At 37.2% G+C, this 14,322-nt stretch overlaps 1 protein-coding gene across 1 annotated transcript in view; it reads left to right on the top strand.

The window, feature by feature from the left end:
- The window catches only part of LOC137406702 (E3 SUMO-protein ligase RanBP2-like), an 89,399-nt gene that overhangs the window by 51,385 nt on the left and 23,692 nt on the right, over nucleotides 1-14,322 (top strand). The window contains exons 26-30 of the mRNA XM_068093317.1: nucleotides 3,195-3,946; nucleotides 4,409-4,562; nucleotides 7,316-7,392; nucleotides 9,742-9,908; nucleotides 13,501-13,713. Of these exons, the coding sequence (XP_067949418.1) occupies nucleotides 3,195-3,946; nucleotides 4,409-4,562; nucleotides 7,316-7,392; nucleotides 9,742-9,908; nucleotides 13,501-13,713 (1,363 nt within the window). The remainder of the gene's footprint in view (nucleotides 1-3,194; nucleotides 3,947-4,408; nucleotides 4,563-7,315; nucleotides 7,393-9,741; nucleotides 9,909-13,500; nucleotides 13,714-14,322) is intronic.

The raw sequence follows: 14,322 nt of genomic DNA, 5'->3' as shown, positions 1-14,322 counted from the left end.
GATTGCTTTTATCACTCAGTTATAGATGAACTTGCACAGAACTCTAGTAGATTTAACAGAAAGTTTCAGTAATATTTCCGTCATTTGTGATTGTTTCTGATGTTGGAGCTGATCTGACTGCCAGGATGTTTCAAGATTAAAATGACAGAATTTGATCGCTGTTGAAATACTAGGAAGAAAAATACGCGCGAAATTACGTCACTAGTTGATATAGGCCAAGTTGCAGCATTTTGTTGGTCTCTTTGCAACTACGTATAGACATCATGATCTCACCTTGGATTGATCGGAGCGTCTCACATGCGATCAAGTTTTGTTGATTTCAATTTCGAAACATTCTGGCAGTCAGGTCACTTCAAACATCGAAAACAAAAGATAGAAAAAACACTGATACTTGTCTAAAATTTAATGAAAATTTTAGACAAGTTCAATTCAGAAATTCATTGATTTGTCTGCACCTTCTGTAGACCGTTGAATTGTAATATAGAGATAACAAAAAAGTAAAAAGAAATTGAATACTTGGATGGCATTGTTTGTCTGAGCATCCTAAAGCTGGTCAGATTAGCTTGTCAATCGCTCAAAATGTCAAGGTCATCAAACTCGGATAAAATGTTGGTTGGCAAGCATAGGTGACTTGTTTAACTTGGATAAAATAGTTGCAGGTTTTTTGGTAATTTTATGTCACAATGTCAATGCTTTTAATAAAGATTAAACTTCAATGTGTTTGTTGCCTTTCCTTTTCTATAGTTGCATTTTACCGTTGCCCAAGTTTGACTATACCGTTTATCTAATCACATTGGTGTAGTGATAAAGTGACATCAAATTACTCTAGGTTTTTAGAGATTCATATGTTTTTGTGGCGAGACATTTCTACACTGAAGCGTCTCTTTTGGTTTTTCAAGTATTTCTTTTTATGATTATGAAAAACTGCCAAATCTTAAATTGATACGATGTGCCAGTTTTAAATGAAATAGCATGCACACACATTTTTGTTATTAAATACTTCTTAAAGATGTAGTTGCGTCAAAATTTAAGTTGATCTTAAAAGAAAGCATTTTTTTTTCTCTATCAGTTGATATGTTGTTTGTTGTGTTACGCGATCGCATTGCCAAGATATTTGAAGATTAAAACCGAAAAAAATCTGATCACCGTAAAAACGCTCAGGCCACAAAAACGTGCCCAGCCTCGCCAAAAATGATGTCACGCGTTTGGCAACCTCTCTCTATCTCTCGTATTCACATCGGCTATTTGCGATAAAAGTCTAGTCTTACGCGGCTCTATTGGCATATATCTTATTTTGTATTTGCTCGTGTTGGCTAGAATAAAATTTTAAATCCTGCTACAGATGCATCATTATGAATGTTTAAAAGGCCTCAAATAACGAAAATTGAAAGTTTGTTCTACTCACTTTCTCCAAATGTTGTGTAAACATTTGGGTACCGACTACCAATTCTACCGGTCTACGGTAATTCTGTCTAGTCACTTTATGTAGAACGCGGTCTTTGTATCAGCACAGTTCTGCAGCTACCCATATAAACGATATACAGCCTCCCATAAGCCCCGCCCACATTATGTCGCCTATTACCTATTGCCTACGTACTAGTTTCTTACTACTAGCAAGCCACCTCTTTGAAAAGAATATAGACAGGGATAGAGTTTTAAGGATGAGAAGTCTGCTGCAAACTGGATTTGAACTCACATTCTCCAGTTCTGCGGACACCCATATACCATATCCGATTCACTGCAATATTCTGCAAATCATGTTTTGCATTATCTTCAACAATATTATTTTATTATATAATTTTTACAAGCAAAAATATTTTCATCTCGGCATAAAGCTTTTATTAAAAATATTCATCAAGTCGTGGCCACTCACATAGTATTAGCTGATACAATAAGACAAATTCATCTACTGCAACAAACTCAAACAAAACATCATCCAGCACGCATTCAAGTCTTGCTTTCTCCTTTATAGCAGTTTCCACACTGACAAAGCTTCTTCGGCTGGTGGGACGACATAAACATTCTGTAATCAGTAAAACAAGTAAATGTAAACAAAGTAGATGCAATAAATATGTCATTCATAGATATGTCATTCTAAAGCGTATCTATTGACAGCTTCCAAATTGGGAGTTAAATAGATTGCGAGTGTAATTTTAAAAACGAATAAACATTTAATAAAGGCACAAGTACGCCAAGCCAACGATTCGAAGCTTTGGTTCTGGAAATTAAAGATTTGCAATGATCAATCGATTTTACCCACTTCCTACGTGTGAAAATAATTTGTAATCATGACTCTAATTTACCAAAGAAAATTCGAAAAAAATATTATAGCTAGGTAAAACGGCAGATAAGCTATGAAACGATGATTGGAGATAGCAAAGAATTATCATTTTATTAATTAGTATATGTATTTATGACTATAAAAAATATTACATTTACTAAAGTATAGAAGACTCTAAGTTAATTTACCTCCATTCTGTCTTCTTCTGCAGCAAAACGCTGCTGACGCCTGTCAGCTTTGGCCATAGGCTGTCTACTCTAATCTTTTACTAAACGTTGCTCAGATAACTCTGAGTAGCGGTCGCTCGAACTTGAAGCCATTTTAAAACTATGTATAACTTAGTAATTGTTGAAACGCGTTGAATCAGTAACGATGAGCATGAATTCTCTAGCGATGAGAATCTTCGAGATCACAGACAACGCGTTTTACGAGTGATAACATTTATTACGGTCTATATAAAAATTTCGCGATCGTAATTGGCTAACGAAGCGACCTCATATTTATCGCTCGTGGTTTCGTTTCAGAAAACAAGCTAGTGATGTCACGAAATTGGCACCCGCTGGAACGTGAGCTTTTTAAAAGAGGGCCTCATTCAAACGCATATATCTCTGGACAGGGTTGGTCTACAAAGACAAAAATGGCATCAAATTGTAGCTGATGTTTTAGCCTTTTATGGGTCCTAATTTCATTTTTGACGCAACTACATCTTTAAATGTCATAATGTGTCTGGTGCTTGGATATTATTAGTTTTTGGAGTTGTCTTTTCTTTTGGGAAGTTGACTACCATTTATGCTACCGTTTATTGCTTGCAATCAACAGTTTGTATTAAAGCATGTGATTAGTTAAAAATGCATATATAAATGTTTCTACTATGCGTATTGCTTTTGTGTTGCACACAATTTTTCATTTTTAGGGGATCTTTGTTTGGCGACGCATCGGCCAAAAGCACATCAATATTTGGGAAGGCACCAGACAGAGAAATAACAGGTGCTCTTGCAGTGTCCTCGGCTCCATCATTGTTTGAGACGACTTCCAGACCTGCTACTAGCACCTTCAGCATGTTTGGTTCTAAGGCTATCACGAGCGCTAGTACTGGCCCAGGCCTCTTTGGTGTAACAACTTCCATTGCCACCACCTCTACCGGTCTGTTTGAATTTAACACTACTGGATTGTTCAGAAGTAGCGCTCCTACAGATACACCTACCAGTACTCCCACTCTATTCACAAGTACTAATAATCCTCCTATCAGTTCCTCAGGTCTGTTCGGAGCTAAGGCTTCTGAAGGTTTGCCCCCGACCAGCAGTAGCAGTCTGTTAGAATCTGGGTTGCTCACCTTGAAGCCTCCAACTACTTCTCCAGATTTGCTGGGTGCAGAACCTTCGAGCACCACCCCCAGTGTATTTGGAATTAAGGCTATTAGTGATACGTCTACTACCAGCACTTCCAACCTGTCTACTGCTAAGACTTCTACCGACACACCAACTCCAGTTGTATTTGGGTCAAAAGTGACATCCACACCATTTTCTGCAACGTTTGCTCAACCTTCTAAAACCATCGGTACCACTGATTCAGCAGATGGTTCTCTTCTCCGGTCTCTTCTTTCTGAGGACGTTTCTAGCAGCAAGGCATCGACAGGCTTCAACATGGGAGGATTCTCATTCACAGGTGATTGTTTCTGTTAGCTTACAGCGATTTATTTACTACGGGATGTTGTTATTTTCGGTACCTTGATATTACCTTTATAATGGAGGTTTTGTTATAGTCAGTACATTACAGCGTTACCTTTATAATGGAGGTGTTGTTATTGTCAGTAACATACAGTGTTACCTTTATAATGGAGGTGTTGTTATTGTCAGTAACTTACAGCGTTACATTTATAATGGAGGTGTTGTTATTGTCAGTAACTTACAGTGTTACCTTTATAATGGAGGTGTTGTTATTGTCAGTAACTTACAGTGTTACCTTTATAATGGAGCTGTTGTTATTGTCAGTACATTACAGTGTTACCTTCATAATGGAGGTGTTGTTATTGTCAGTAACTTACAGTGTTATCTTTATATTTAGGTGTTGTTATAGTCAATAGTCTATAGTATTTGGAGCGTTGCTGTGACATAAACCTTGTTTTAGCCCCTCCCAAAGTCGTTACCAGTAATGATAACAAGTCGGAGGAAACGGAAAAAACGAGCAAGCCATCTGTATTTGCAGGATTCACCGGATTTACAACACCTCGCAGTTCATCTGCTGCTGCTTTCACCTTTAGCACTCCTTCAAGCACTGCCAGGTTAGTTCTTATCAAATCCTATGCTTTATGAGTCTTTGTATGTAGCTTTGATCCATATTTACACCATTACTACATTATTCGAACTGTATTAGGTCAAATAATGACAGGCTACCGTTGTATAGAAAAGTTGTAAAGGTGGTCATGTAGTTTGTCTAAGAAGCTCTATTCCGCTTAAAGCAACCCGAGACCCAATTCAGACAAGCTACAATCGCTTTTGAGAGGTATTGTATGTTCGCTTTCTATCAATTCAAGTAAGATTCTTCACCTACTCCGTGACTGCTTGATAAAAAGAAAAGGTACACCTTACACAAAGTTTGTTTATAATTACATTTAAAAATAAACGTTCAAATTTATTGTTATAAATTTTTTAGAGCAGACACTTAATGTATCAACAAACATATATTATGATGAATAATAATTTCATTTTAGAATGCTTGAAGCAATCATGAAAATTGTATTTTTGGAAAGATGTACCTCTAGCACGTTACAGCGAATCTATTTTTAGCGTGAATATTTCGGAAATGTAAAAAGTCCTGTTCATTAGTACATTACAGGACCTATAAATTACCTGCCATGAGCTACTATCACTAAAATAAGTTTTTTTATTTATTTTACGAATCAATCACTACCTTCTTCGTTTTTAAAAAGACAGTCATGAGGCTACACTCAGTTCCATTTCGATATTCTTCATCAAACTCGTTTCTTAAATGATTGACTAAATTGAGAAACAAATTCATCAATTATTGCTTCATCATGTAAGATATGGATTACAAGTTTTGCCAAGTTGAAAATTTCCAGCTATAAAAACGCTTCTGTTTTTTTGGGGCTATGTGTCAGCTTCTATTTCACTCATCAACAAAGTTTAAACTGAAACGAGAAGGTGAGGCTTTACTCTATCTCAAAGGAATCTCATTTAAGTAATTTCTTCCATTGACATTCTCCAGTTTTGATCGCATGATCTACAGGTAAAATAACTTTTCCTCAGTTACAAAGTGAGAACAACTCGCAATGAGTACACTCATCAGATCGCTAAGTATTAAGCTATTTTTTATAATTATCCGCTGTTATAAAATAAACGAAACACATTTTTCAACCAGATCATTGAAGTACCATTTGACTTTTGTGATATAGATTAGATTTTTTTAGAATCTACGCTATGTTGGGATCTTCAAACATACTTGTATATTTGAAGGTGTTTGGAGAAGTAATTTATTTGCTAGCCTGATGCAGGTACAAATTAATTGGTTCTGGTTAATATTTGGTCATAAATTGCAGCAAATATCCGTATAAAATATTGTTTTTTGTTTAGATTGGTTTGGAACCTAAAAACAATGATAGATGTTTCAATAGTTACATATAGCATTAAAGAAAATGTGTTAAAAATGTAAAAGCTGAAATGATATGACCAAAACTAAACTAATAGAGTAGTAATCAGTCAGATGAGGTTTTATTATTACTTCATCCAAGGAACAGAAGCCTCAGAAATAGGCGGTGTAACTTACTTCAACTTACACTGAATATGTTAAACTTGTTTAATGTTTGTTTAACTGGTTCTTTTTCATTTTACTTGCGGCGCACAAATTAAAAGTTGCAAGTCTTTTGGTTTGAGAAGACAACTGTTATGTTGTACAGTCATTTGCAAAAGTTTGAAACCACTTCCAGTTACAGTTTTTTGGCTTATCAATGATTGCTTTCATACTACGATATTGCTCAGTCTCAAACCATCAAAGCATATTTGTGGTCTCATTAGGGATGACTTTGAGTCATAACATGATGTCTTGCACAACTCACACACTACTCAGTTGCATTACACTACCCAGAGCGATCAAACACCCTGATAATTTTAGCTTGCAAATCAGCCGTCAGTATTGCTTCACATTGATGGAGAGTATGCCAAGGCGTCTAGAGGCTGTCATCAAAAACCACGGTGGCCACACCAAATATTGACTTGGAATAGATAAAGCAGACTGATATTCTGTTTAGAGTTGAGAAAATATTATGTTTATCAATCAGCTAGCAAGAAATAAAGCAATGTAAAAAAAGTACCAACAATATGTGATTTAAGGATTATTACAACAGTGGTCTTAAACTTTTGCAAATGACTGTTTGTTAAAAAGGCATAAGTGAACGTTTGACTGTTTTTTAAAGTAGTCTATAACAACGCCATGATGATTTGCTCATAAGGTCAACAAATAAGAGTGATGGGCTAGTCATTTTCTTGTATCCAATCACCTTTGATTTACAATGTGTGAATTAAGACTTAGGACAACTCCTACATGTATAAAGAGTTATCCCTCCATCATATATAAAGAACTGTCACTACTCATAGAAGTAGTTGCTTCATAGCCCTACTAAAACCCTCTGATCAGTGGCTCCTCCAGTTCTGCTATAAAACTACAAATCTAATGCTGAATTGAGATATCATCTATTGTCTAAATAATAGGACATGATAATTCTACTATTCATTCTTTTGTTGCTATCGCGAACCTTGAAGTGTCTTCTTTAGGAATTCTAGAAGTGTCTTCTTTAGGAATTCTAAAAGTGTCTTTAGGAATTCTAAAAGTTTCTTCTTTAGGAATTCTAAAAGTGTCTTCTTTAGGAATTCTAAAAGTGTCTTCTTTAGGAATTCTAGAAGTGTCTTCTTTAGAAATTCTAGATGTGTCTTCTTTAGGAATTCTAGATGTTGTTATGACTGGCATGAGTGATGGATATTGTAAATCTCCACTCTTATACAAACGCTCTAAATTTTATAGCACCAGCAAGGCTTCTCCATTCGCCTTCACACCACCTACAACGAACTTAAGCCAGGGATTGCTTTCTCCCAAATCAGGTATGACTGCTCCCCATCAGGTATATTCATCATCAGCTCCCTCTTGAGTGTTCTACTTTATAGTAATTAGTGAATGAACAAAGAACTTTGTGATGCAAATTCAACGGTATCTGCTATTTTTACAAATTTTTACTGATGTTCTACGAATGAACGTTATGCCGGTGACCAGGTGTCTGATATTCAACATTCATATGAAATGGTCTTTCAGTTTCATCAGTTTAGCTCGTGTCGCTGCTGTAAGACAACCAATGAACTGCCAAAGCTCACTCGTTTGCACTACCATATTTGGGCAAATAGATGTATGCGGGAGAAATATTAGTAACTTGTGTAATTTGCACATTACAATTAATCCATTTTAGTGAAGCACACCATTTAATTTTAATTTTGTCTTCTCTGTATCAATTAGTCTTCTCTTCGCTGCCTTCGCTGAACTGGTTGGTGTATCGAACAGTATTTCATAACAAGGAAAAAGAAATCTACCCAATTTTCAATGAACCACAATTTGTTTGTTATAGTTCCACGTACTATATAAACGTATTAGCCATCACGTCAATCAATACGCTCTTCTATGGTTGTTCATGCTTCTGATTTAGCGAATACAACCTCGGCATGTTGTTGTTTTTGACGACTTGCAAGAGCCATCAGCTCTCATCGCAGTAAATTAAATGAGCAAATAAAAAGATTTTGTTGGTTCACTCTTAGCTCGCATTAGATTAGGCTAGCGGTGAGTGGCGTGTGGAGCATGGGGCAGAAAAGCGGTGTGACTCTTAGAATTACAAGGTAATTTTATTTGTCTGTATCGTATTTTTTATTCGCTATCATGGCTGAAAGTGGGAGCATGGAAGTTCAAAGTTGTAAAAAGCGATGCTATTTTATAGCAATAGCGATAAACAAGCTAAAGCCAGTGTTTATGGTGAGCGTGTATCTGTCAGTGTTATCATCCACGTGACCATAGACCTATTAACTATACTATTAGAGTATAGTTAATAGGTCTATGCACGTAACCCACCTACAATGTAAAGGAGGTGCCACTAGAGACCTGAGAACTAGATACTTTACTTGCGTTATACAGTAGCTTAATGACTCTTCCCATTTTAATCTATTCTTAAACCTTTTGCATATGCGCTTTTACTATTGCCTCTTCAATGTTTCACACTCGCAGATAAAGAAAAGAATTGATAAAAATCAACTGTTTTTATATTTTTAAAAAGTTTAAACTGCAATATTTAGCTAAGCTTGACACAAATTATTGAACTTTGCTATCTTTTGGGTGTAGCGCAATAGCGATACGATATTTTATGTATAAAGGACATCATGTTTGAATTCTTGAGAAATATGTTCCAGAAAAATTATGTGCACTAGCAATGCATCATAACTATTTACATGTGGGATTTGTCTTCATAACGAGTCTTCAAACTAATTTCTACAAAATCTTTTGACAAAAGCAACCGCTAGACTAGTATTGAGTTGCCCAGAGCATTAAAGTTTTTAGTTAACTTAGTAGATAGTTAGCGAACTAAATCGACAATAATTTGTGGTTTCATTAACCAGTGCTACCTCTCATGCGAATTCAAGATAAATGGTTACAACATGTTGCAGGAGGAGATTAATCCTGACTGAAATAAAGTTTGTTTTCATCTAATGAGTCTCACATACTGCGTAAACTTTAATTTAACTTTTGTTTAATTTGCTTCTTATGAGAGAATTCGAATGTTACATGGCTCAAGCAGGGCTGACCCATGGAGCTCGTCATGTAAAAAAGATTCATTTATGAAACACTCTAAGAGTGAGCTGCTAGCTAGATTGTTTCTAATAATTGGAAGTGGTGCTCGCCATTAATTTTACTGTTAAAATCAGGTGAAACATTAATTTAATTTTTAGTATCACACAAACTAGCAACTTTGAAGCAATACAAATTTGGACATGGCGCAATCGAGTACCAAAATTTTTAATAAAAACTGAATAACTTGGCTCAAGCCTGTTCATATAACTAGAAAACCTTTTTTAAATACACAAGCAATGCTCAAACATAAGATTCGGTCTGACTCAGCAAAAAACTTCAGCAATGCTCATTGTTTTGAGAGGGTTTATGGTTCCGCGGTGTGAAATAAACTGAAATTATCAACGATCTTTTATTTATGTATAGAAGTTGTCTAAAGTGCTCAAGTGTAATGCCCGCAACCTACTGCATTGACATAGATTTTTATTGTTGGTTGTATAAGTCCTCCCAAATTTGTGGATCACAGTGTGGTGCTTCTTGCCCTTATGAATGGCTCCAGTGCTAACGAAATTATGTGAAAAGTTCTCAAGTATTGACTCAGATTTGAATAGAGTTCCGCTATGCTGCAGATATGAAGCAGTCCAGCTCAGCCCCCCTTCTGGGACCAACTGAGAAAACACCTCTGAGCAACAAAAGCAAAGATGATTTGAGTCTGATTTCCCCTAGCAAGGGGAATGCTGAGGAAGAATGCAATGCCGAGTTTACTCCAGTCATTGCTCTGCCTGACCTTGTTGAGGTAGGTCTGTTGGATACTCAACTATTAACCCACATTTCCTTATCGCTCTTCATGACCTTGTTGAGGTAGGTCTGTTGGATACCCAACTATCGACCCACATTTCCTTATCGCTCTTCATGACCTTGTTGAGGTAGGTCTGTTGGATACCCCACTATCGACCCACATTTCCTTATCGCTCTTCATGACCTTGTTGAGGTAGGTCTGTTGGATACCCAAATATTGACCCACATTCCCTTATCGCTCTTCATGACCTTGTTGAGGTAGATCTGTTGGATACCCAAATATTGACCCACATTTCCTTATCGCTCTTCATGACCTTGTTGAGGTAGATCTGTTGGATACTCAACTATTGACCCACATTTCCTTATCGCTCTTCATGACCTTGTTGAGGTAGGTCTGTTGGATACCCAACTATCAACTGACATTTCCTTATCGCTCTTCATGACCTTGTTGAGGTAGGTCTGTTGGATACCCCACTATCGACCCACATTTCCTTATCGCTCTTCATGACCTTGTTGAGGTAGGTCTGTTGGATACTCAACTATCGACCCACATTTCCTTATCGCTCTTCATGACCTTGTTGAGGTAGGTCTGTTGGATACCCAAATATTGACCCACATTCCCTTATCGCTCTTCATGACCTTGTTGAGGTAGATCTGTTGGATACTCAACTATTGACCCACATTTTCTTATCGCTCTTCATGACCTTGTTGAGGTAGGTCTGTTGGATACCCAACTATCAACTGACATTTCCTTATCGCTCTTCATGACCTTGTTGAGGTAGGTCTGTTGGATACCCCACTATCGACCCACATTTCCTTATCGCTCTTCATGACCTTGTTGAGGTAGGTCTGTTGGATACTCAACTATCGACCCACATTTCCTTATCGCTCTTCATGACCTTGTTGAGGTAGGTCTGTTGGATACCCAAATATTGACCCACATTCCCTTATCGCTCTTCATGACCTTGTTGAGGTAGATCTGTTGGATACTCAACTATTGACCCACATTTCCTTATCGCTCTTCATGACCTTGTTGAGGTAGGTCTGTTGGATACCCAACTATCAACTGACATTTCCTTATCGCTCTTCATGACCTTGTTGAGGTAGGTCTGTTGGATACCCCACTATCGACCCACATTTCCTTATCGCTCTTCATGACCTTGTTGAGGTAGGTCTGTTGGATACTCAACTATCGACCCACATTCCCTTATCGCTCTTCATGACCTTGTTGAGGTAGGTCTGTTGGATACTCAACTATTGACCCACATTTCCTTATCGCTCTTCATGACCTTGTTGAGGTAGATCTGTTGGATACTCAACTATTGACCCACATTTCCTTATCGCTCTTCATGACCTTGTTGAGGTAGGTCTGTTGGATACCCAACTATCGACCCACATTTCCTTATCGCTCTTCATGACCTTGTTGAGGTAGATCTGTTGGATACTTAACTATCAACTGACATTTCCTTATCGCTCTTCATGACCTTGTTGAGGTAGGTCTGTTGGATACCCAACTATCGACCCACATTTCCTTATCGCTCTTCATGACCTTGTTGAGGTAGGTCTGTTGGATACCCCACTATCGACCCACATTTCCTTATCGCTCTTCATGACCTTGTTGAGGTAGGTCTGTTGGATACTCAACTATCGACCCACATTTCCTTATCGCTTTTCATTACCTTGTTGAGGTAGGTCTGTTGGATACCCAAATATTGACCCACATTCCCTTATCGCTCTTCATGACCTTGTTGAGGTAGGTCTGTTGGATACCCAAATATTGACCCACATTTCCTTATCGCTCTTCATGACCTTGTTGAGGTAGGTCTGTTGAATACCCAACTATCGGCCCACATTTCCTTATCGCTCTTCATGACCTTGTTGAGGTAGATCTGTTGGATACTTAACTATCAACTGACATTTCCTTATCGCTCTTCATGACCTTGTTGAGGTAGGTCTGTTGGATACTCAACTATCGACCCACATTTCCTTATCGCTCTTCATGACCTTGTTGAGGTAGGTCTGTTGGATACCCAAATATTGACCCACATTCCCTTATCGCTCTTCATGACCTTGTTGAGGTAGGTCTGCTGGATACCCAACTATCGACCCACATTTCCTTATCGCTCTTCATGACCTTGTTGAGGTAGGTCTGTTGGATATCTAACTATCAACTGACATTTCCTTATCGCTCTTCATGACCTTGTTGAGGTAGGTCTGTTGGATACCCAACTATTGACCCACATTTCCTTATCGCTCTTCATGATTTTAGCAGGGATTATTTGTCCATCTTTATTATTCCTATCTCTTCTTGACCTCAAGTTTTTATTGACTGTTCATAGTTGGTATGTTATGTACATTAGACTCCTATAACTTAACCTATAACATATACCATACTGTCAATCTATCGGTCACTTCTTGTATTGGCAGTCTCTATTTTAGACCGCTTATTATGTTCTAAGTATGTTAAATGTTTTGCTCTTGTATTGGTCAGCAGGCCTAGTTAGTCCGCTGTTTTATACTGGCTGATTACATACTCTGCTCATGTTGTTATACTCACTGGTTGGCTCTCTACTCCTATAAAACTATCTAAGAATCAGAATCTCAGAATGAATATATATTGTTATGAGAACTGGGAAAGCTGAACACATAAAATAAATTACTTTGCGATTTTCCAGGTAGAACAAATTTGAGTAATAAGGTACATGAAATTTTACAGAAACATGAAAGTTTTGGTGATATTTTCTAAAGAAATCTATTCATCACTACATATATATATGGTTTATAGTAGTTATCTCTGTAACCAAGGTAATATCAGTTCCCACTGTTATTTCATCCAACCATCTCTTAGAAATTAAATAATCATCGAGCCACATTGAGACATTTTCAACCAAGTCAATTTCTCAACGGCAAAAAAGAGAAATTGATTTCTAAGCTTTGATTTCTGTCTGTTGATACTATAAGAGTTTGTTTGTCAATGAGTTTGGGGTGAAAGATTATTTATGTGGGTTGCAATAGTGCCTACGATGCCTTTACAGACTTGTTGCAAATTATTTGACCATTCAATGAGGAAGTGTTATTTTTTAGTTTCAGTCATGCAAATAGAAATCTTCGATATCTCTTTATTATTTTACCTTTATCTTTTTATTATTTTTATCTTTTTTTTATTTTTATTTCTATTTATTATTCAATGTTGATATATATCTCTGCTCCGCATTATTATTCAACTCGAGTTATAACACCCTCTACTGTGTTAGCATTCCACTCACAAAATATGAACCATGTTGCTACACTCTATTATCTGATGATATCCCTCCCATCCCATCACATGAGTTATGATTATCACTCTCAAACATGGAAATACCTTTATTTCTATTTACGTAATCTGTATTACAACTCAGCCATGTGTCGACGTTCCTCTCAAATTATGACTGTTGTAATAATACATTCCATTAGTTAATATTCTTTCATAATAAAAATTAAGTTACAATTCTTCTGCTGCATGTGTTTTCTACTTTGTTAAAGCAAGCAAAATATGGCTGTTAACGTGTAGTCATAATAGCAGTACAGAGTTTCAAATGATTGTTTCTTAGGTGACAACTGGTGAAGAGGGAGAGGAGCAGATATTTGTAGAACGGAGTAAACTATTCCGCATGGGAGATGGTGAATGGAAGGAGAGGGGAGTTGGTGAGCTCAAAATCTTGCGCAATCCGCAAAGTGGCGCCTACCGACTTATTATGAGAAGAGATCAGGTGTTAAAACTAGCTGCCAACCACCATCTCTGTTCTGGCATGAAAATCACTGCGGTGCGAAAGTACAGATCTTCTTTCTATTATAATCTTGTGATTATTTTTCTGTTAGCCAATGATGAGCTCATATCCTTGCACTTTAAGTCTTGGCTGGCTCGCTGAGACGATGCAGATAAATATGGCTACCGGAGTCGTGAGACCTCGTTGGTCGGACTCTGGTCTGAGGCTATTGTTTTAGATAACATTTGTGAACTTCTTCAAAGGTTGACTTGCAACAAAATTCATATGACAGTTACAGACGGTTCCCTACTTACGAACATTCGAGTTACGAACAACGGTACATACGAACGCATGTACGTTGTTCGTAACTCGATTAACTTTCGAGTTATTTGTTTGAACTTTGTTTGAACTTTACATACGTATTGTAAAGAGATTTGCCGGCCTTTACTTGGCAAGATCTCTACTAATAAATAAAGATAAGAGAGTGCCTGTAGTTTCATTCAGCTTTTAATTAGCGAAGGAAATTTCACCAACCGAGGAGCATACGGCTATCTGCTCTGCTCAACTAATAAATGAGCGCACTCATTTATATACCTACAATAATATCAACCGTTCCGGCAAACGGTAAGAACACCGGCTAACAAGGTGAATGAATTGGACCGCTAG

Source organism: Watersipora subatra, chromosome 10, assembly GCF_963576615.1.
Source record: "Watersipora subatra chromosome 10, tzWatSuba1.1, whole genome shotgun sequence".
Classification (NCBI taxonomy): domain Eukaryota; kingdom Metazoa; phylum Bryozoa; class Gymnolaemata; order Cheilostomatida; family Watersiporidae; genus Watersipora; species Watersipora subatra.
The sequence above is the reverse complement of the archived record's forward strand: the minus strand, read 5'-3'. Positions and strand labels throughout refer to the sequence as shown.